The sequence below is a fragment of the Somniosus microcephalus genome, unplaced genomic scaffold (genome assembly GCF_052327205.1).
Source record: "Somniosus microcephalus isolate GS21.2 unplaced genomic scaffold, FLI_Smic_1.0 unresolved_chr9, whole genome shotgun sequence".
Classification (NCBI taxonomy): Eukaryota; Metazoa; Chordata; class Chondrichthyes; order Squaliformes; family Somniosidae; genus Somniosus; species Somniosus microcephalus.
In genome coordinates, this window is record NW_028225187.1 from 18127670 (window position 1) to 18151896 (window position 24227).

Below are 24227 nucleotides of genomic sequence, written 5' to 3' on the forward strand. Positions count from 1 at the left end.
TCCCCCTAGGACATCGGTCCCGGCCCTGCCCAGGTGCAGACCGTCCGGTTTGAACTGGTCCCACCTCCCCCAGAACCGGTTCCAATGTCCCAGGAACTTGAATCCCTCCCCCTGGCACCATTCCTCTAGCCACGTATTCATCTGAAGTATCCTTCTATTTCTACTCTGACTAGCACGTGGCACTGGTAGCAATCCTGAGATTACTACCTTTGAGGTCTTGTTTTTTAATTTATCTCCTAACTCCCTATATTCCGCTTTTAGGACCTCATCCCGCTTTTTACCTATATCGTTGGTGCCTATGTGCACCACGACAACTGGCTGTTCACCCTCCCCTTCCAAGATGTTCTGCAGCCGCTCGGAGACATCTTTGACCCTTGCACCAGGGAGGCAACACACCATCCTGGAGTCTCGTTTGCAGCCGCAGAAACGCCTATCTATTCCCCTTACAATTGAATCCCCTATTACTATAGCTCTACCCCTCTTTTTCCTCCCATTCTGTGCAGCAGAGCCACCCCTGGTGCCAGGAAGTTGGCTGCTGCTGCCTTCCTCTGATAAGCCATCCCCCATAACAGTACTCAAAGTGGTGTAGCTGTTGGAGAGGGGGATGGCCACAGGGGACCCCTGCACTACCTGCCTGCGCCTAGTACTCTGCCTGTTGGTCACCCGTTCCCTTTCTTCCTGTCCAACCTCTACCTGCGGTGTGTCCAACTCTGTAAATGTGCTATTCACGAGGTCCTGAGCATCGTGAACGCTCCAGTATGTATCCAATCGCAGCTCCAGCGCCGCAATGCAGTCTGTCAGTAGCTGCAGCTGGATACACTTCCTGCACATGTAGTTGTCAGGGACACAGGAAGTGTCCCTGAGTTCCCACATATCGCAGGAGGAGCAGATCACGGGGCCCGGCTGTCCTGCCATGACTTACCCTTTAATTAATTGAATTTAAATTAAATCAATCAATCCCACTAGTTACACTACAATTAACTGGTTTACCAACAGTCCCTACTACAATAGAGAGACCTTAGAAACTATATCCCTTGGTTAGACCACACTTGGAGCACTGCGCACAGTTCCGGTCTCCATATCCCTTGGTTAGACCACACTTGGACCACTGTGCACAGTTCTGGTCCCCATATACCTTGGTTAGACCACACTTGGAGCACTGCGCACAGTTCTGGTCTCCATATACCTTGGTTAGACCACACTTGGAGCACTGTGCACAGTTCTGGTCTCCATATACCTTGGTTATACCACACTTGGAGCACTGTGCACAGTTCTGGTCCCCATATACCTCGGTTAGACCACACTTGGAGCACTGTGCACAGTTCTGGTCTCCATATTATAAAAAGGATAGAGACACACTGGAGAAGGTGCAAATAAGATTTACTAGGATGATCCCAGAACTGAGAGGTTACAACGATCAGGAAAGGATGAACAGGCTGGGGCTCTTTTTCCCTAGAAAAGAAGGCTGAGGAGTGACCTGATACAGGTCTTTAAGATTATGAAGGGGTTCGATAGGGTAGACGTAGAGAAGATGTTTCAACTTGTGGGGGAGAGCAGAACTAGGGGACATCAATAGAAGACAGTCACTAATAAATCCAATCGGGAATTCAGGAGAAACTTCTTTACCCAGAGAGTGGTGAGAATGTGGAACTCGCTACCACAGGGAGTGGTTGAGGCAAATAGTATTGAAGCATTTAAGGGGAGGCTGGATAAACACACGAGGGAGAAAGGAATAGAAGGATTTGGTGAGATGAGGAGAGGCTGGTGTGGAGCATAAACACCGGCGCGGAGTGGTTGGGCCGGATGGTCAGTCTCGGAGCTGCAAGTTCCACGTAAAGTCACCAAGGCGGGTTCCAACCGTCGGCCGAGGCCCCAAAACACCGCCGATCACTTCCCCAGGCGGTGGGCGGCCTTGTTGTGCCGGTTCAAGCTGAATGGCTGGCCGAATTCCTTGCCGCAGATCTGGCAGCGGTAAGGCTTCTCGCCGGTGTGGGCGGCCTTGTTGTGCCGGCTGAAGCTGGAGTGATGGCTGAATTCCTTGCCACAGATCTGGCAGCGGTAGGGGGTCTCGCCGGTGTGGGTGCGCCGGTGGACGGCCAGGTTGGAGGTGCTGCCGAAGCGCTTGCCGCAGGTGCCGCAGGGGTAAGGCTTCTCGCCGGTGTGGGTGCGGCGGTGCACGGCCAGGTCGGAGGCGCAGCCGAAGCGCTTCCCGCAGGTGCCGCAGAGGTAAGGCTTCTTGCCGGCGTGGGTGCGGCGGTGCACGGCCAGGTTGGAGGTGCTGCCAAAGCGCTTGCCGCAGGTGCCGCAGGGGTAGGGCTTCTCGCCAGTGTGGGTGCGGCGGTGCACGGCCAGGTCGGAGGCGCCGCCGAAGCGCTTGCCGCAGGTGCCGCAGGGGTAGGGCTTCTCCACGGTGTGGGCCCGGCGCCGGTGGGTGGCCAGGTTGGCGGTGCAGCCGAAGCGCTTGCCGCAGGTGCCGCAGTGGTAGGGCTTCTCGCCAGTGTGGGTGCGGCGGTGCACGGCCAGGTGGGAGGCGCCGCTGAAGCGCTTGCCGCAGGTGTCGCAGGGGTAAGGCTTCTCGCCGGTGTGGGTGCGGCGGTGCACGGCCAGGTCGGAGGCGCAGACAAAGCGCTTGCCGCAGGTGTTGCAGGGGTAGGGCTTCTCCCCGGTGTGGGCCCGGCGCCGGTGGGTGGCCAGGTTGCAGGTGCGGCTGAAGCGCTTGCCACAGGTGCCGCAGGGGTAGGGCTTCTCGCCAGTGTGGGTGCGGCGGTGCACGGCCAGGTCGGAGGAGGCGACGAAGCGCTTGCCGCAGGTGCCGCAGGGGAAAGGCTTCTCGCCGGTGTGGGTGCGGCGGTGCACGGCCAGGTTGGAGCTGCAGCCGAAGCGCTTGCCGCAGCTGTCGCAGGGGTAGGGCTTCTCCCCGGTGTGGACGCGCCGGTGGACGCCCAGGTCATACGAGAGGCCAAAGCCGCGGCCGCAGACCTCGCAGCGGAACGGCCAGTCCCCCGTGTGGCGGGGCCGGTGCTTGAGCAGGTCGGAGGCACGTGCGAACAACTTGCCGCAGTCCGCGCACTCCACCGACTCCTTCTCCCGGTGCATCGCCTGGTGCTCCTCCAGCCCGCCGAAACAGTCAAAGGTCTTCCCGCACTGGGAGCAGATGAAGCTCTTCCCGACGCCCGGGGACTCCTTCAGACCGTCCTCCTCCTCCTCTTCTTCTTCTTCCTCCTCTTCCTCATCCTCCTCCTCTTCCTCTTCCTCCTCCTCCTCCTCGGAGCAGCTCACGCCAATCCCATTCCGGGAGCTCTCCGGCGACTCGAGGATGTTCTCCTCCGGTGCTCGGGAATCCTCCATCGGAGCTGTTCGTCCCTCCTAGAGAGAATGAACAGATAGTCATGTGGAGAGACTGCAGAAGCTGGGGTTGTTCTCCTTAGAGCAGAGAAGGTTAAGGGGAGATTGACCAGAATGGTACCAGGGATGAGGGACTTCAGTGATGTGGAGAGACTGGAGAAGCTGGGATTGTTCTCCTTGGAGCAGAGAAGGTTAAGGGTGAGATTGACCAGAATGGTACCAGGGATGAGGGACTTCAGTGATGTGGAGAGACTGGAGAAGCTGGGATTGTTCTCCTTAGAGCAGAGAAGGTTAAGGGGAGATTGACCAGAATGGTACCGGGGATGAGGGACTTCAGTGATGTGGAGAGACTGGAGAAGCTGGGATTGTTCTCCTTAGAGCAGAGAAGGTTAAGTGGAGATTGACCAGTATGGTACCAGGGAGGGGGGGGGGGGGGTTAGGAGGGGAGGAAGGAATAGAAAGAACACCCTGTACTTTTGTAAGAGGCAGGAAAGATAAAATGTTGCAAATGGGAATGGCAAAAATCGTACTGCATGAAAAATGGGTGCCAAATAACTGCCTGAATCCGTGAGGTTAAAGCTTAAAACTAAAGGCTTTTATTAAGTAAGAACATGGCATCAAGTTAACACAGGGCAACCATCATTTATCACCGACCCAGCCCTTCTGAGTAAGACCCAGCTCTTATAAGTAAGACTCTCACCAATCCGGAGGTTCCAGAGGGGCGGGGCTAGGGAGGAGCATTAGTGGTTACACCTGTAGAACTTTCCAGACATTAACAAGTACAACAACAGACAATACAAATGCCAGAACACAGAGTTATTTCATCACATTGGCCCAGAAATTGGTGTCGGGGGCTTCCCGTGGGTGCAAGCCCCTGACCTACACTTACATAGCGCGCCGACTGTTGAAGCCTGGCCCGCAGTGGATTTCCTGTCAGTGGCCCACTTCAGCTCCCGGCGCGCTGTGCTTGCGTGATCCAGCGGCGTAGTTAGTTCGATGAGCTGGCTGGGATCACGTGAGCACTGGGCAGCCAATGGGAGGTTGCAAAAGTTCATTCATGAGTTTGATAGTAAGAACTGTCAAACTCATGAAAACTCAGGGCGCCCAAAACACTACTTAAGCTTCAAATAAAAGTTAAAAAAACATCCCACTAAATAAATGAACTATTAATAACTGTAAAAAGCTATTTTAAACAATTAGTCAAATTTTTGAAAAAAATAATTTTTTAACAAATCGGGTCTTAAAATACACTTACCTTACTGTAAATTCTTTGAAAATAATAAACCTGTGGAAACAATTTCTAAATTTAATTAATAGACCACTTACCTTTTAAAACTAAGTACTTACGTCTGTTTTTTTCACACGTAAAAACCGGAGGCCTTTACACACGGGCAACTCTTTAAAAAAAAAGGAATTTCAGCGCGCACGCGCTGCCTGAAACGTCGCCCGCGTTCCGCCTCTTAACCCCTTGGTTCAGAGGACAGGAAATGACAGTTTCCCGCGCATGCGCTAAACCGGCACTTCCATCGGGCCCACGCGCGAGTACCCCGTCCGTACTCACACGTTGGGACCCGAATTACTGGGCCGTTATCTGAAATTGTTAAAACTCAATGTTGAGTCCGGCAGGCTGCAAAGTGAGTTTAACAATTGCAGATAATTCTATCTGAATGCACGGAGCATTCGTAACAAAATAGATGAGTTAATGGCACAAATAACTACATATGGGTATGATCTTGTGGCCATTACAGAAACATGGCTGCAGGGTGACAATGCCTGGGAATTAAACATACCAGGTTATTTAACGATCAGGAAGGACAGGCAGGAAGGAAGGGGAGGTGGGGTGGCTATGTTAATAAAGGAAGGAATCACTGTAATACAGAGAAATGATATTCGGTCAAAAGATCAGGACAATGAAACAGTTTGGGTGGAGGTAAGGAATAATAAGGGGAAAAAAACACTAGTGGGCGTAGTCTATAGGCCTCCGAACTGTGGCAACTCTGTTGGACGGAGTATCAATCAGGAAGTAGTTGAGGCTTGTAATAAGGGAACATCTATAATTATGGGGGATTTTAACTATCATATTAATTGGACAAATCAAATTGGGCAGGGCTGCCTTGAGGATGAGTTCATTGAGTGTATTAGGGATGGGTTTCTTGAGCAGTATGTAACTGAACCGACCAGGGGGCAAGCAACCTTAGATCTGGTCCTGTGTAACGAGACAGGATTAATTAAAAATGTCCTAGTAAAGGATCCCCTTGGAATGAGTGACCATAACATGGTTGAATTCCATATTCAATTAGAGGGTGAGGAGGTTGGATCTCAAACAAGCGTGCTAAGCTTGAATAAAGGAGACTATGAAGGTATGAGAGCGGAATTGAGTAGAGTGGATTGGGAAAATAGATTAAAGGGTAAGACGATACATGATCAGTGGTGTACATTTAAGGAGTTATTTTACAACTTCCAAAAAATATATATTCCACTGAGAAGAAAAGGGTGTAAAAGAAAAGACAGCCATCCGTGGCTAAGTAAAGAAATTAAGGATAGTATTCGACTAAAAACAAGGGCATATAAGGTAGCCAAATCTAGTGGGAGGATAGAGGATTGGGAAAACTTTAAAAGACAGCAAAAAATAACAAAAAGATTGATTAAGAAAGAGAAGATAGATTATGAAAGTAAATTAGCAAAAAATATAAAAACAGATAGTAAGAGTTTTTATACTTATATAAAAAGAAAAAGGGTGGCTAAAGTAAATGTTGGTCCCTTAGAGGATGAGACTGGGAAATTAATGGTGGGAAATATGGAGATGGCAAAAACACTGAATGAATATTTTACATCAGTCTTTACAGTAGAAGACACTAAGAATATCCCAACACTGGACAAACAGGGGGCTAAAGGGGGGAAGGAGCTAAACACGATCAAAATCACTAAGGAAGTGGTACTCGGTAAAATAATGGGACTCAAGGCGGATAAATCACCTGGACCTGATGGCTTACATCCTAGGGTCTTGAGGGAAGTGGCGGTAGGGATTGTGGATGCATTGGTAATAATTTTCCAAAACTCCCTGGACTCGGCAATGGTCCCGGCAGACTGGAAAACTGCTAATGTAACACCCTTATTTAAAAAGGGCAGTAGACAGAAGGCTGGAAACTATAGACCGGTTAGCCTAACATCTGTGGTAGGTAAAACTTTGGAGTCCATTATTAAGGAGACAGTAACAGGACATTTGGATAATCATAATTTAATAGGACAAAGTCAGCATGGTTTTATGAAGGGGAAGTCATGTTTGACAAATTTGCTGGAGTTCTTTGAGGAAGTAACATATAGGGTGGATAAAGGGGAACCAGTGGACGTAGTGTATTTAGACTTCCAAAAGGCATTTGACAAGGTGCCACAAAAAAGATTATTGCTTAAGATAAAAAATCACGGGATTGGGGGTAATATTCTGGCATGGATAGAGGATTGGCTATCTAACAGAAGGCAGAGAGTTGGGATAAATGGTTCATTCTCAGACTGGCAATCAGTAACTAGTGGTGTTCCGCAGGGGTCAGTGCTGGGTCCCCAACTCTTTACAATCTATATTAACGATTTGGAGGAGGGGACCGAGTGTAACATATCAAAGTTTGCAGATGATACTAAGATGGGGGAGAAAGTAGTGAGTGAGGACATAAAAAACCTTCAAGGGGACATAGACAGGCTAAGTAAGTGGGCAGAGATTTGGCAGATGGAATACAATACTGGAAAGTGAGGTTATGCACTTCGGCAGGAAAAATCGTAGAGCAAGTTATTATCTTAATGGCAAGAAACTGGAAAGTACTGAAGTACAAAGGGATCTGGGGGTCCTGGTGCACGAAACTCCAAAGGTTAGTATGCAGGTGCAGCAAGTGATTAAGAAGGCCAATGGAATGTTGGCTTTCATTGCTAGGGGGATAGAATATAAAAATAGGGAGGTATTGCTTCAGTTGTACAAGGTATTGGTGAGACCACACCTGGAATGCTGCGTACAGTTTTGGTGTCCATACTTAAGAAAGGACATACTTGCTCTCGAGTCAGTACAAAGAAGGTTCACTCGGTTAATCCCGGGGATGAGGGGATGGACATATGAGGAGAGGTTGAGTAGATTGGGACTCTACTCATTGGAGTTCAGAAGAATGAGAGGCAATCTTATTGAAACATATAAGATTGTGAAGGGGTTGGATCGGGTGGATGCGGGGAAGATGTTCCCGATGATGGGTGAAACTAGAACTAGGGGGCATAGTCTTAGAATAAGGGGCTGCTCTTTCAAAACTGAGATGAGGAGGAACTACTTCACTCAGAGGGTGGTAGGTCCATGGAATATGCTGCCCCAAAAAACTGTAGTAGCTACATCATTACTGTTGTGTATGTAATATGTGTGCTACTTTGAACCTATGGACAGGACTGCACTACTTGTTGGGCGTAGTGATACGCAGTACCACTCCTGGCCATAGGGGTATAAATAGTACTGTGGGTACTGATCCCCCTCAGTTCCCGCCTGTGGGCATGAAGTAAAGACCTACGTATAGTCCCTACCTCCAACCAGTAAAGACCTGTTTTATTGTTACTGATTAAGTCTGAGTATTAATTACTTGAACAACTCACAGACTTAACACTGGCGACGAGTCAGGTTCTTACCCTGCGGCAGTTGAAGAGAGGTTTCAAACATCACCACCCCACTAGAAGCGACAGGCTTTAGGACTCTGAAGCCTCCATCAGCGACTGACAGCTTCCAGCGACTGACAGAAGTCTTTCTGCAGTTTCCTTGTTCAACCTAGGTGGTGGGGTAAGCCGTGCAGTGTTGGCTGCAAAGACAGGGCTGGGGAAGTTGGAGAAGATAAGGGCGATCGCAATCCCTGATAAGAGCCGCGGTGAAACGCGCGAGCGGGTAAGCCAGAGCCCGGGAGGGAGCGAGCAAGAGCCGCTTCGGTCGGGAGCCACTTCGCGATCCAGCGATCGCATCCGCTGATAAGGGCAGCACTCGGGCGATCGCGGCGAAGATAAGGGCCGCACTCGAGGGCTGAAGGGAGACGGCGTCGGGGGACGGGTGAAGACCGCCAAGCGCGGGAAAACCGCCATTTTGTGGGCGGAGGACGACGGCAAGAGCGGGAAGCCGCCATCTTTGATAACAAGTAAAAAAAAAAAATCTGAGAAATTGCAAATCTACAATGCCTAAACACGGGAATATTAGCACCTTTGATAGTGACCTCGAAGATTGGGCCATATATGTTGAAAGAGTAAAAAAATTGTTGTAAGGCCAATAAAATTCGTGACCAAGATAAAGCTCTAACATTATTAAATTTAATGGGTGCGAAGACATACGGGCAATTGAAACACCTGTTATCACCAGATGAACCGGTGGATAAGACGTTCGATGAGATTGTTACTGTCCTGAAAGATCATCTAAACCCCACGCCGCTGATGCTAGCGGAACGATTTAAATTTTACGACAGAAGGCAGCTACAGCATGAAAGCAATGCTGATTATTTGCTGGAATTGCGTAAATTAGCGAAATATTGCCAGTTTGGAACGGGACTGACAGAGGCACTTCGAGACAAATTTGTGTGTGGTTTATTTAAACAGGATACACAAAAGCGACTGCTCGAGGAGAATGAGCTGACGCTTGAGAAGGCGGTCACTATGGCAGCAGCACACGAAGCCGCAGCGAGAGGCACGGCAGTAATGCAGCTACGGTCACCGGAGCTCAGTGCACACAAATTGGGTGTGAGTTCTGGCAAATGTTATCGTTGTGGAAAGACAACGCATGATCAGAACCAGTGTTGGTTTAAAAACCAAGAATGTAGAACTTGTGGTAGGCTTGGACATATAGCTAGAGTATGCAGGTCAGGGAAGAAGACCAACAACAAGAAGTCACCGCAAGGAAAATACGCAAAGGTACACAAGGTGACCGAACAGGAGTCCGATTCAGACGCTAGCAGTAATGAACTGGCTAGCTTAAGCTGTAATGAACTGGCTAGCTTAAGAGTACTCAACGCTGGTAAGGGTGCAGACCTCCAGACAATTTGGGTCACTCTTCAGATAGAAGGAGTCCAAGTAAAACTGGAATTGGACACTGGATCGGCATTGACGGTCATAAATAAGAAAGATTACGGAAAGTTATTCCAACATATTCCCCTACAGGATACGGGGATTATATTGCAAACATACACGGGGCAAAGAGTGTACCCCATCGGGAAAATAGAGGTTGCAGTGGTCCACAAGGGCGAAGACAGTCAAATAATGGACTTATATGTGATATCTGAAGGAGGTTCTCCACTACTAGGACGGGAGTGGATTAGGAAAATGAATATGGACTGGCATTTCCTACAAACAATAACAAGTGAGAACTCGGTGAAGATAGTCGGCCCAGACTCTGGAACGGATGATGGTAAGCCCAACTCAGGTGCAAAAGACAAAGTTTCAGCACAGAATTCCACTGAGCAACAACAACATAGTTTAACTGTGGATTCTGAGTCTGGCAAGTCTACTGATGTGCCCATTTCTGAGGGACACCGGGCTCGAACTCAACTCCATTTCAAACTACAACAGCAATTAGAACAAATGCTTCGCCGTTGTGAGCAAGAGTTGAATGCAACGAAAGAGTTCTTTGATATAGAGTTGGAGAATCTGGAAAGACAACAGAAGCAGCTGATGGAGAAAATGGAGCAGGAGCACACAAAACGTCTGATGTCAGAGGAGTTAACGGTCAGCCAACTCCTGCATATGCTGAAGGACAGGACTCTGAAATGGGAAAAACTTGAACACGAACTTCAATATTCAAACGAAAGGGGTTCGGAGCTCTCAAAGGTTATTGGAAGAGCTGAGGTGGCAACACAGACTGAGATGACTGCAACAGAGCAGCCCTTGGATGCCAAAAGTACGCTGACTCACGTCAACGTAGAACAACAGACCGCTGAAACAGCTGCTCCGGTAGAGGGATTGAATAGTCCGATCAATCAATCTCCAAAAGAAGTTGAAGTAGTAAAATCTCAAATGAGGTCATTAGTAAACGACTTGCTGAAAGCCCAGAAAAAGCTGGATGAAGAGGTACGCATGAAGAAGTCTCTTCAGGAAAGATGTCTGGACTTGGAACAAAAGCTGGCTAACGTCCAGCTGGGTATGGAGGAAATAGAATACCCTCTCGCTGGCCTAGATCAGGACGACACCGAATATTACTATGTCCTGTCCTGCCCAACTTGTAACTTCGACTCCCACCATACAGAAATCATGGAGGAGCACCGAAAGTCTACGGAACATCGGGAGAAGGTGGCTCTACTACGGAAAAAGGAGGGAGAGAAGGAGGAACTGCGCATGCAGCTGGCAGCTGACAGTGGAGCCCAGAGAGTCTCCAAGAAGCAGAAAAGGAAAAGTCGAAACAGAAGATGACCCATCTGAACCATTATTACCTCTACCAGATCACACACGTGGTCCCTCCGAACGGAGCCAATTCAGTTCGGAAGTTCAAACTGTTAAATCCATGGAAGGACTATTGAATGAGTCACTCCAGCAACGTGAACCGACTCCACCACAGAGATTGAATCTGTGAACTGTTTTCCGCAGAGACTGAATCTGTGATCTGTTTTGACATGAAGTTATCTATGTATCTATGTTATTCTGTTATGTAAACCTGAAGTTATATATGTATATATGTTATTACGTTATATTAAATGGGGAGATGACTGTAAAGCTAGGAAGGGAGGAATGTTGTGTAAGTAGTATGTGTGCTACTTTGAACCTATGGACAGGACTGCACTACTTGTTGGGCGTAGTGATACGCAGTACCACTCCTGGCCATAGGGGTATAAATAGTACTGTGGGTACTGATCCCCCTCAGTTCCCGCCTGTGGGCATGAAGTAAAGACCTACGTATAGTCCCTACCTCCAACCAGTAAAGACCTGTTTTATTGTTACTGATTAAGTCTGAGTATTAATTACTTGAACAACTCACAGACTTAACAATTACATAAATTTAAAACAGAAATAGACAGTTTCCTAGAAGTAAAGGGAATTAAGGGTTACGGGGAGCGGGCAGGAATTTGGACATGAGTCTAGGTTCGGATCGGTCATGGCCCTGTGGGTAGCGGAGCGGGCCCAGGGGCCGTGTAGCCTGAGCCTGATCGCGTGTCTAATTCTGTTAGATTCAGGAGATGGTTCTGTGATAGTGGATTGGCGGTTAGGATCAGATCAGCCATGATCTTATTGAATGGCGGAGCAGGCTCGAGGGGCCGATTGGCCTACTCCTGCTATTTCTTATGTTCTTATCCCTGCCCCCATTTTTCATGCAGTATGATTTTTGCCATTCCCATTTGCAACATTTTATCTTTCTTGCCTCTTACAAAAATACAGGGTGTTCTTTCTATTCCTCCCCCCGCCCTCCTCGTCGGTCTCTGCACCTGCTCAATATCCGTTACATCTCCAGCTTTTTCCAGTTCTGATGAAGGGTCCCAGACCTGAAACGTTGGCTCTGTTTCTCTCTCCACGGATGCTGCCTGGCCTGCTGAATATTTCCAGCATTTTCTGTTATTTCAGCTGCTAAATTGAGCAGGTAAATTGGAATTTTTTTAAAAAAGCCCCTAGGCTTCCCTCACTCCGCTTATTACTCCCCCAAACCCCAGGATTCACTGCCTCTTCCCCACTAACTCACTCACCAGGCCCTGGACCTCCTCCTCTTCCTCCTCCAGGCAGAAGGAGCCGCTCAAAATGGCGGCCGCCCCGTCCCGCCGCAAAAGACTACAACCCCCGGCGTGCCCCGCGGCGGCCGGCGGGGTTGGCGACCGAGGGCGCGCTGATTGGCCGCCGGCGGCTCCGTGGGAGACACGCCCACTGGGTGGGACGCACTGCTGGTGGTGGGGGGGCGGGGCCACAATGAAGCATTCGCAGTATCTCTTCCCGCTGTCGCATTAAAAGGCGGTGCCAAGTGCGAGCATGCGCAGTGTGTCTCCAGCCAGCCGCAAGAAAAAGGGTGGGGCCATTGTAGAGCATGCGCAGTGTCTCTTCCCAGCCCCAATGAAAGGGGCGGGGCCATGTTGGAGCATGCGCAGTGTCTCGCTTTTCTTGCCGTTGACGACAGCTCCGCCGGCGGGGCATGATGGGGAGTGTACCCTCCCCGGAGCGGTACGGCGCGGCCGCCATTTTGAGCGGCTGTTTCTGCCTGGAGGAAGAGGTGGTGGTCCAGGGCCTGGTGATTAGGAGTTAGTGGGGAAGAGGGAGTAAATCCTGGGGTTTTGGGGCAGTAATAGATGGGGTGAGGGGAGAGATTTGAAAAAAAATTCCAATTTAGCTGCTGAATTTATCACCTTGGCTGTGTGTGGGAGCTTGCTGTTTGCAAATTGGCTTCCTCCCGCCCCCTTTTTAACAACCTCATCGCACCTTTCCAAAAAAAAGCGCCCCCTGGGCCGTGAAGCGCTCCCCGAGGCCGCGCCACGTACCAGTCTCTTGAGTTGTCAATGGAATTTGACAGTCGGTTATTTTGCCATTGCGCTCCAGATGACCCCTCGCATTTGCCATTGCGCTCCAGATGACCCCTGGCATTTGCCATTGCACTCCAGATGACCTTCCCCCACATTTGACATTACGCCTCTTCTCGAGTGCATGCCTTTTGAACGTTCCTACGGAATCTGCTTCCACAACAACCCTCTGGTTCTTTTGCCAATTATTTAAAATCTGTGTCCTCTGGTTGCCAACCCATATGCCAGAGCAGACAGTTTCTCCCTACTTGCTCTATCAAAACCGCTGATAATTTTGAACACCTCTATTAAATCTCCCCTTAACCTTCTCTGCTCTAAGGAGAACAATCCCAGCTTCTCCAATCTCTCCACATTACTGAAAGCCCTCATCCCTGGTCCCATTCTGGTCAATCTCCCCTTAACCTTCTCTGCTCCAAGGAGAACCCTAGCTTCTCCAGTCTCTCCACATCACTGACGTCCCTCATCCCTGTACATTCTAGTCAATCTCCTCTTAACCTTTTCTGCTCTAAGGAGAACAACCCCAGCTTCTCCAGTCTCTCCACATCACTGAAGTCCCTCATCCCTGGTCCCATTCTGGTCAATCTCCCCTTAACCTTCTCTGCTCTAAGGAGAACAACCCCAGCTTCTCCACATCACTGAAGTCCCTCATCCCTGGTACCATTCTGGTCAATCTCTCCTTAACCTTCTCTGCTCTAAGGAGAACAATCCCAGCTTCTCCAGTCTCTCCACATCACTGAAGTCCCTCATCACTGGTACCATTCTGGTCAATCTCCCCTTAACCTTCTCTGCTCCAAGGAGAACAACCCCAGCTTCTCCACATGACTATCTGTTCATTCTCTCTAGGAGGGACGGATAGCCCGGATGGAGGATTCCCAAGCACCGGAGAACTCCCTCGAGTCGCTGGAGACCTCCCGGAATGGGATTGGCACAGGTTGCTCCGAGGAGGAGGACGGTCGGAAGGAGTCCCCGGGCGTCCGGAAGAGCTTCATCTGCTCCCAGTGCGGGAGGACCTTTGACTGTTTTGGCGGGCTGGAGGAGTACCAGTCGATCCATCGGGAGGAGCCAGTGGAGTGCGCGGACTGCGGCAAGTGGTTTGCCCGCGCCTCGGACCTGCTCAAGCACCGGCGCGCCCACACCAGTGAGAAACCCTTTGCCTGCGAGGTCTGCAGCCGCGGTTTCCGGCGGCGCGACGCCGTGTCCTCCCACCGGCGCTCCCACACCGGCGAGACGCCCTACCCGTGCGAGGTCTGCGGGCAGGCCTTCCGGCACCAGGCCAGCCTGGCCGCCCATGGCGCCGGCGCCACACCGGCGAGAAGCCGTACCCATGCGCCCGCTGCTGCAAGCGCTTCACCGACCTCACCGGCGTCCGACACCACGCCGTGACCCATGCCCGCCTAGGACAGCGTGCCACCAAACCACGCGGTGGGAAGTGAGCCACTGGATTTGGCCGCCAGATCAACAGTGGCCTCCACGCATCAACAATGGGACCATCGTCAGAACATAAGACCATCAGAATTAGGAGGGGGAGTCAGCCATTCGGCCCCTCGAGCCTGCTCCGCCATTCAATAAGATCATGGCTGATCTTTGACCTCAACTCCACTTTCCCCGCCCGATCCCCATATCCCTCGATTCCCCGAGAGTCCAAAAATCTATCGATCGCAGCCTTGAATATACTCAATGACTGAGCCTCCACAGCCCTCTGGGGTAGAGAATTCCAAAGATTCACCACCCTCTGAGTGAAGAAATTCCTCCTCATCTCTGTCCTCAATGGCCGACCCCTTATCCTGAGACTGTGACTCCTGGTTCGAGACTTTTCAGCCAGAGGGAAACAGCCTCTCAGCATCTACCCTGTCAATCCCCCTCAGAATCTCAGACCTTTCAATGAGATCACCTCTCATTCTTCTGAACTCCAGAGAGTACAGGCCCAATCTACTCAATTAGTCTTGGTGCTATTACACGGGAGTCTATACCACAGAAACAGACCATTCAGCCTAACTGGTCCGTGTTGGTGTGTCTGCTCCACACTAGCCTCCTCCCACCCCTCTTCATCTCACCCCATCAACACCAGCCTCCTCCCACCCCTCTTCATCTCACCCCGTCAACACCAGCCTCCTCCCACCCCTCTTCACTCACCCAGTCAACACCAGCCTCCTCCCACCCCTCTTCATCTCACCCATCAACACCAGCCTCCTCCCACCCCTCTTCATCTAACTCCATCACCATATCCTTGTATTCCTTTCTCCCTCCTGTGTTTATCCAGCTTCCCCTTAAAAGCATCTGTGCTCTTCGCCTCAACCACTCCCTGTGGTAGCGAGTTCCACATTCTCACCACTCTCTGGGTAAAGAAGTTTCTCCTGAATTCGCGATTGGATTTATTAATGACTATCTTATATTGATGGGCCCCAGATTTGAGGCGCTCGCCCCCTCCCTATCTCTGTAACCTCCTCCAGCCCAACAATTCTCATCCTCCTGTACAAATCCCTCCATAGCCCTCGTCCCCTCCCTATCTCTGTAAGCTCCTCCAGCCCTACAATTCTCATCCTCCTGTTCAAATCCCGCCACGGCCCTCGCCCTTCCCTATCTCTGTAACCTCCGCCAGCCCCCATAATTCTCATCCTCCTGTTCAAATCCCTCCATGGCCCTCGCCCCCTCCCTATCTTTGTAACCTCCTCTAACCCCTACAATTCTCATCCTCCTGTTCAAATCCCTCCATGGCCCTCGCCCCCTCCCTATCTCTGTAACCTCCTCCAGCCCCTACAATTCTCATCCTCCTGTTCAAATCCCTCCATGGCCCTCGGACCCTCCCTATCTCTGTAACATCCTCCAGCCCCGACAATTCTCATCCTCCTGTTCAAATCCCTCCCTATCTCTGTAACCTCCTCCAGCCCCTAAAATTCTCATCCTCCTGTTCAAATCCCTCCATGGCCATCGCTCCTCCCTATCTCTGTAACCTCCTCCAGCCCAACAATTCTCATCCTCCTCTTCAAATCCCTCCATGGCCCTCGCCCCTTCCCTATCTCTGTAACCTCCCCCAGTCCTACAACCCTCCGAGATCTCTGCGGTCCTCCAATTCTGCCCTCTTGAGCATCCCCGATTTCCATCGCTCCACCATTGGCGGCCGTGCCTTCAGCTGCCTGGGGCCCTAAGCTCTGGAATTCCCTCCCTAAACCTCTCCGCCTCTCTCCCCTCCTTTAAGACGCTCCTTAAAACCGACCTCTTTGACCCAGCTTTTGGTCAACTGCCCTAATATCTCATGTGGCTCGGTGTCAAATTTTGTCTGACTTGCGCTCCCGTGAAGCACCTTGGGACGTTTTACTATGTTAAAGGCGCGGGATAAATGCGAGTTGTTACTGGCAAGGGTATTGAGGGCTACGGAACCAAGGCGGGGAGATGCAGATCAGCCATGATCGAATGGAATGGCGGAACAGATTGTGCAGGAGTTTGACGGGAGGAACAGGGAAAGACAAGTCCCGCTGGCCCGGGATTGGTGATGAGGGGAGTCAACCAACTTAAAATTGGTACTGATAACCGGGGAGAGTTGTTGGCGCTTGGAATGTTTTGCCAATAGCTTGGTGGGTGCCAATGGTGGAGCGATGAAAATCGGGGATACGCAAGAGGCCGGATTGTACACAGTGCCTGTTGGAGATTGTGCTGCACATCTTTCTGTTGCCCGGGGCCCTGAGCTCTGGAATTCCCTCCATAAACCTCTCCGCCTCGCTTTCCCAATTTAAGACGCTCCTTAAAACCGACCTCTTTGACCCAGCTTTTGGTCGTCGGTCCCAGTATCTCATGTGGATCGGTGTCAATTTTAAAGAAAAAAGACTTGCATTTCTGTAGCGCCTTTCACCATCTCAGGACGTCCCAAAGGCGCTTCACAGCCAATGAAGTACTTTTTTTCCAAGTGTGGTCACTGTTGTAATGCAGGAAACGCAGCAACCAATTTGCGCACAGCAAGCTCCCACAAACGGCAATGTGATGATGACCAGATCGCCTGTTTTAGTGATGTTGGTCGAGGGATGAATATTGAGCCCAGGACACCGGGGAGAACTCCCCCCTGCTCTTCTTCCAATAGTGGCCGTGGGATATTTCACGTCCACCTCAGGGGGCAGACGGGGGCCTCGGTTTGACGTCTCATTGAGTGGTCCCAAGGATGAGGGACTTCAGTGAAGGAGAGACTGGAGAAGTTGGGGTTGTTCTCCTTAGAGCAGAGAAGGTTAAGGGGAGATTGACCAGAATGGTCCCAGGGATGAGGGACTTCAGTGATGTGGAGAGACTGGAGAAGCTGGGATTGTTCTCCTTAGAGCAGAGAAGGTTAAGGGGGAGATTGACCAGAATGGTACCAGGGATGAGGGACTTCAATGATGTGGAGAGACTGGAGAAGCTGGGATTGTTCTCCTTGGAGCAGAGAAGGTTAAGGGGAGATTGACCAGAATGGGACCAGGGATGAGGGACTTCAGTGAAGGAGAGACTGGAGAAGCTGGGATTGTTCTCCTTAGAGCAGAGAAGGTTAAGGGGAGATTGACCAGAATGATACCAGGGATGAGGGACTTCAGTGATGTGGAGACTGGAGAAGCTGGGATTGTTCTCCTTAGAGCAGAGAAGGTTAAGGGGAGATTGACCAGAATGATACCAGGGGTGAGGGCCTTCAGTGATGTGGAGAGACTGGAGAAGCTGGGGTTGTTCTCCTCAGAAGGTTTTACTGTGTTAAAGGTGCTATATAAATGCAAGTTGTTGCTGTGAATCACAAACGAGACTTCATTCTCCCGCCATGATCAATTGATCCCTCTGCCTAGGTTTGTTACCCTGCTCACTAAAGTTGTACAATTAATCACTCAGTCAATGTAGCCCCAGCCACTTATCTCCTTGCACAGAACTGCGAGGTTATACTCATCACGAAAGGCCGCCCTGGCACGATGGGCCGAATGGCCACCGCTTGTGTTGTCTTGTTCTATGAAGTAGAGATGCCGGTGTTGGACTGGGGTGGACAAATGTAAGAAGTCACACAACACCAGGTTATAGTCCAACAGTTTTATTTGAAATCACAAGCTTTCAAACCCCTTGTGACCCCACCTCATTGTTCTTTGATGTAATGTTTTCCTGACTAACCTATTTGGACACCATTCACTCCTTTGATTGCTGTGATTATCTCTCTGCCGAGGTGTGATAAATGGCAGTTAGAAAGATTACCTGTAATCATCTGGCATTATTCTCTGACTATATAAGCTGTGTCTTTATGCATCTCTCCACTTCACCTGATGAAGGAGCAGCGCTCCGAAAGCTTGTGATTTCAAATAAAACTGTTGGACTATAACCTGGTGTTGTGTGACTTCTTACATTTGTTCTATGAAGGCTGCGGGGTGGCATGACAGAGGCCTTTTAAGATGATGAAAGGGTTCGATAGGGTAGACGTAGAGAAGATGTTTCCACTTGTGGCCGAGACCAGAGCTATTGGGGCCATCGATAAAAGCTAGTCACCAAGAAATCCAATGGGGGATTCAGGAGAAACCCCTTTACCCAGAGAGTGGCGAGAATGTGGAACTCGCTACCACAGGGAGTGGTTGAGGCGAATGGTATAGATACATTTAAGGGGAAGCATTTATATCGCGCCTTTCACGACCACTGAACGTCTCAAAGCACTTCACAGCCAATTAAGTACTTTTTGAAGTGTGGTCACTGTTGTAATGTAGGAAAGGCGGCAGCCAATTTGCGCACAGCATGCTCCCGCAACCAGCAATGTGATAATGACCAGGTAATCTGTTTTTTTGTCACGTTGATTGAGGGATTAAATATTGAACCAGGACACCGGGGATAACTCCCCTGCTCTTCTTCGAAATAGTGGCCATGGAATCTTTTATGTCCACCCGAGAGACATAGAAAATAGGAGCAGGAGTTGGCCATTCGGCCCCTCGAGCCTGCTCCGCCATTCAATGAGATCATGGCTGATCATCCAAACTCATTACCCTGTCCCTGCCTTCTCCCTATATCCCTTGATCCCTTTAGCCTTAAGAAATATATCTAACTCCTTCTTGAATATATTTAATGAATTGGCCTCAACTGCCTTCTGTGGTAGAGAATTCCACAGGTTCACCACTCTCTGGGTGAAGAAATTCCTGCTTCATCTTTTTCCTTATGCAATAACATTTCATTTTGTTTCATCAAACTTGGTCTACAAGCGTTTTCTCTACATTGTAGTTCCTGCGCCGAAGTCCAGAGTATAGAATCTAAGGGGCGAGTGGGTCGAACCACTCAAGGTTTACTGTGCAAGAGAGAGAGAGGCCTCTAGAGAGAGAAACCTCAGGGAAACCTCTCGAGGAAAACCCCCTACAGTCGCTCCTGTGAAGAGCCTTGTGATGCTTTACTACATTACAGGCACGGGATAAATGCAGGTTGTTGTTACAATTATAGAACGCCAGCGGGCCACTATATCGAAACACAGCAGGTGTAATGGGGCCCAATATTTATCCCTCAACCAACATCACTAAACACAGACGATCTGGTCGTTATCACATTGCTGTTTGTGGGAGCGTGCTGTGCGCAAATTGGCTGTCGCTTTTCCGATATTACAACAGTGACCACACGTCAAAAACATACTTCATTGGCTGGGAAGAGCTTTGGGACGTCCCGAGGTCGCGTAAGGTGCTACATAAATGCAAATCTTTCTTTTCTAAAATCTCACCGTTTAATTAATAAGACCTAAACCATGTTCCTAATTAATAAGACCTAAACTTTCCTTTCATTCCTACATCTATACTCTTATCAAAGTCAGAAGCACAGCAGTTATGTTAAACTTGTAGAGAACCCTTGGTTAGACCACACTTGGAGCACTGTGCACAGTTCTGGTCTCCATATACCTCGGTTAGACCACACTTGGAGCACTGTGCACAGTTCTGGTCTCCATATACCTCGGTTAGACCACACTTGGAGCACTGTGCACAGTTCTAGTCTCCATATACCTTGGTTAGACCACACTTGGAGCACTGTGCACAGTTCTGGTATCCATATCCCTTGGTTAGACCACACTTGGAGCACTGTGCACAGTTCCAGTCTCCATATCCCTTGGTTAGACCACACTTGGAGCACTGTGCACAGTTCTGGTATCCATATCCCTTGGTTAGATCACACTTGGAGCACTGTGCACAGTTCTGGTCTCCATATACCTTGGTTAGACCACACTTGGAGCACTGTGCACAGTTCTGGTCTCCATATACCTTGGTTAGATCACACTTGGAGCACTGTGCACAGTTCTGGTCTCCATATACCTTGGTTAGATCACACTTGGAGCACTGTGCACAGTTCTGGTCTCCATATCCCTTGGTTAGACCACACTTGGAGCACTGTGCACAGTTCTGATCTCCATATACCTTGGTTAGACCACACTTGGAGGAATGTGCACAGTTCTGGTCTTCATATACCTTGTTTAGACCACACTTGGAGCACTGTGCACAGTTCCAGTCTCCATATACCTGTTACACCACACTTGGAGCACTGTTCACAGTTCTGGTCTCCATATTATAAAAAGGATAGAGACACACTGGAGAAGGTGCAAAGAAGATTTACTAGGATGATCCCAGAACTGAGAGGTTACAACGATCAGGAAAGGATGAACAGGCTGGGGCTCTTTTTCCCTAGAAAAGAGAAGGCTGAGGGGTGACCTGATACAGGTCTTTAAGATTATGAAAGAGTTCGATCGGGTAGACGTAGAGAAGACGTTTCCACTTGTGGGAGAGCAGAACTAGGGGCCATCAATAGAAGACAGTCACTAATAAATCCAATGGGGAATTCAGGAGAAACTTCTTTACCCAGAGAGTGGTGAGAATGTGGAATTCGCTGCCACAGGGAGTGATTGAGGCGAATAGTATAGAAGCATTTAAGGGGAGGCTAGATAAACACACGAGGGAGAAAGGAATAGAAGGATTTGGTGAGATGAGGAGAGGCTGGTGTGGAGCATAAACACCGGCGCGGAGCGGTTGGGCCGGATGGTCAGTCTCGGAGCTGCAAGTTCCACGTAAAGTCACCAAGGCGGGTTCCAACCGTCGGCTGAGGCCCCAAAACGCCGCCGATCACTTCCCCAGGCGGTGAACGGCCTTCTTGTGCCGGCTGAAGCTGGAGGGCTGGCCGAATTCCTTGCCGCAGATCTGGCAGCGGTAAGGCTTCTCACTGGTGTGGGTGCGGCGGTGGGCTGCCAGGTTGGCAGTGCAGCGGAAGCGCTTGCCGCAGGTGCCGCAGGGGTAAGGCTTCTCGCCAGTGTGGATGCGGCGGTGCACGGCCAGGTGGGAGGCGTAGCCGAAGCGCTTGCCGCAGGTGCCGCAGGGGTAAGGCTTCTCGCCGGTGTGGCCGAGCTCGTGCTGCCTCAAGTAGCAGCGGCTGCTGAATCCCTTGCCGCAGATCTGGCAGCGGGTCTCGCCGGTGTGGGTGTGGCAGTGCACGGCCAAGTTGGAGGCGCTGCTGAAGCGCTTGCCGCAGGTGCCGCAGGGGTAGGGCTTCTCGCCAGTGTGGGTGCGGCGGTGCACGGCGAGCTCGGAGGAGCCGCCGAAGCGCTTGCCGCAGGTGTCGCAGGGGTAGGGCTTCTCCCTGGTGTGGGCCCGGCGCTGGTGCACGGCCAGGTTGGCGGCGCTCCTGAAGCGCTTGCCGCAGGTGCCGCAGGGGTAAGGCTTCTCGCCGGTGTGGATGCGGCAGTGCACGGCCAGGTCGGCGGCGCAGAAGAAGCGCTTGCTGCAGGTGTCGCAGGGGTAGGGCTTCTCCACGGCGTGGGTCCGGCGCCGGTGGATGGCCAGGTAGCAGGTGCGGCTGAAGCGCTTGCCGCAGGTGCCGCAGGGGTGAGGCTTCTCGCCACTGTGGGTGCGGCGGTGCACGGCCAGGTCGGATGGGCGGCCGAAGCGCTTGCCGGAGGTGCCGCAGGGGTAGGGTTTCTTGCCGGTGTGGGTGTGGCGGTGGACGCCCAGCTTGTGCAAGAGGCCAAAACCGCGGCCGCAGATGTCGCAGTGGAACGGCCAGTCCCCCGTGTGGCGGAGCCGGTGCTTGAGCAGGTCGGAGGCACGGGCGAACCGCTTGCCGCTGTCCGCGCACTCCACCGGCTCCTTCTCCCGGTGCATCGCCTGGTGCTCCTCCAGCCCGCCGAAACTGTCAAAGGTCTTCCCGCACTGGGAGCAGATGAAGCTCTTCCACACGCCCGGGGGCTCCTTCAGATCCTCCTCCTCTTCCTCGTCCTCCTCTTCCTCCTCCTCCTCTTCTTCCTCTTCAGAGGAGCTCGCGCCAATCCCATTCCGGGAGCTCTCCAGCGACTCGAGGACGTTCTCCTCCGGTGCTCGGGAATCCTCCATCGGAGCTGTCTCTTCTAGAGAGAATGAACAGATAGTCATGTGGAGAGACTGCAGAAGCTGGGGTTGTTCTCCTTAGAGCAGAGAAGGTTAAGGGGAGAGTGACCAGAATGGTACCAGGGATGAGGGACTTCAGTGATGTGGAGAGACTGGAGAAGCTGGGGTTGTTCTCCTTAGCGCAGAGGTGGTTAAGTGGAGATTGACCAGAATGGTACCAGGAAGCAGGGGGGGGGGGGGGGGGGGGAGTTAGGAGGGGAGGAAGGAATAGAAAGAACACCCTGTACTTTTGTAAGAGGCAGGAAAGATAAAATGCTGAAAATGGGAATGGCAAAAATCATACTGCATGAAAAATGGGTGCCAAATAACTGCCTGAATCCAAGAGGTTAAAGCTTAAAACTAAAGGCTTTTATTAAGTAAGAACATGGCATTAAGTTAACACAGGGCAACCATCATTCATCACCGACCCAGCCCTTATAATTAAGACTCTCACCAATCTGGAGGATCCAGAGGGGCGGGGCTAGGGAGGAGCATTAGTGGTTACACCTGTAGAACATTCCAGACATTAACAAGTACAACAACAGACAATACAAATGCCAGAACACAGAGTTATTTCATCACATTGGCCCAGAAATTGGTGTCGGAGGCTTCCCGTGGGTGCAAGCCCCCGACCTACACTTACATAGCGCGCCGACTGTTGAAGCCTGGCCCGCAGTGGATTTTCTGTCAGTGGCCCGCTTCAGCTCCCGGCGCGCTGTGCTTGCGTGATCCAGCGGCGTAGTTAGTTCGATGAGCCGGCTGGGATCACGTGAGCACTGGGCAGCCAATGGGAGGTTGCAAAAGTTCATTCATGAGTTTGATAGTAAGAACTGTCAAATTCATGAAAACTCAGGGCGCCCAAAACACTACTTAAACTTCAAATAAAAGTTAAAAAAACATCCCACTAAATAAATGAACTATTAACTGTAAAAAACGATTATAAACAAGTATTCACATTTTTGAAAAAAATAATTTTTTAACAAATCGTGTCTAAAAATACACTTACCTTACTGTAAATTCTTTAATAATAAACCTGTGGAAACAATTTCTAAATTTAATTATTAGACCACTTACCTTTTAAAGCTAAGTACTTACGTCTGCTTTTTTCACGTGTAAAAACCGGAGGCCTTTACACACGGGCAACTCTTTAAAAAAAAAAGGAATTTCAGCGCGCACGCGCTGCCTGAAACGTCGCCCGCGTTCCGCCTCTTACCCCCTTGGTTCAGAGGACAGGAAATGCCGGTTTCCCGCGCATGCTGAAAACCGGCACTTCCATCGGGCCCATGCGTGAGTACCCCGTCCGTACTCACACGTTGGGACCCGAATTATTGGGCCGTTATCTGAAATTGTTAAAACCCAATGTTGAGTCCGGCAGGCTGCAAAGTGAGTTTAACAATTGCAGATAATGATCCCTGCCCCCATTTTTCATGCAGTATGATTTTTGCCATTCCCATTTGCAACATTTTATCTTTCCGGCCTCTTACAAAAGTACAGGGTGTTCTTTCTATTCCTTCCTCCCCTCCTAACTTCCCCCCCTGTCTCTGCACCTGCTTAATATCCATTACATCTCCAGCTTTTTCCAGTTCTGATGAAGGGTCCCAGACCTGAAACGTTGGCTCTGTTTCTCTCTCCATGGATGCTGCCTGGCCTGCTGAGTATTTCCAGCATTTTCTGTTATTTCAGCTGCTAAATTGAGCAGGTAAATTGGAATTTTTTTTTAAAAAGCCCCCAGGCTTCCTTCACTCCGCTTATTACTCCCCCAAACCCCAGGATTCACTCCCTCTTCCCCACCCACTCACTCACCAGGCCCTGGACCTCCTCCTCTTCCTCTTCCTCTTCCTCCTCCAGGCAGAAGGAGCCACTCAAAATGGCGGCCGCGCCGTCCCGCCGCTAAAGACTATAACCCCCGGCGTGCCCTGCGGCTGCCGGCGCAGGCGCGGCTCGCCCGGGTGAGTGGGCGGGGTTGGCGACCGAGCGCGCGCTGATTGGCCGCCGGCGGCTGCGTGAGAGACACGCCCACTGGGTGGGACGCACGGCTGTGGGGGGGCGG

The 24227-nt window shown here is 50.7% G+C and overlaps 1 protein-coding gene across 1 annotated transcript; it reads right to left on the bottom strand.

Annotated features, from left to right (window-relative positions):
- Positions 1-1363: 1363 nt before the first annotated feature.
- Positions 1364-24206, bottom strand: LOC147084850 (uncharacterized). Its single transcript, XM_085979348.1, has 4 exons — positions 23981-24206; positions 20889-22158; positions 12006-12249; positions 1364-3366 (listed from the first exon to the last, which is right to left on the bottom strand). The coding sequence occupies exons 2-4, from the start codon at positions 22142-22144 to the stop codon at positions 1888-1890; spliced, it is 2979 nt and encodes a 992-aa protein (XP_085835474.1). The 5' UTR covers positions 22145-22158; positions 23981-24206; the 3' UTR covers positions 1364-1887.
- Positions 24207-24227: the final 21 nt, after the last annotated feature.

Excerpts from the sequence above, each read along its gene's own strand:
- LOC147084850 (XM_085979348.1), bottom strand. The coding sequence starts at position 22,144 with ATGGAGGATTCCCGAGCACCGGAGGAGAACGTCCTCGAGTCGCTGGAG. Across the intron at positions 12,250-20,888 it reads GCCGTTCACCGCCTGGGGAA|CGGGAAGAGATACTGCGAAT; the intron begins GTGATCGGCGGC and ends TTAATGCGACAG. Across the intron at positions 3,367-12,005 it reads AGGAGGAGGTCCAGGGCCTG|GAGGGACGAACAGCTCCGAT; the intron begins GTGAGTGAGTTA and ends CATTCTCTCTAG.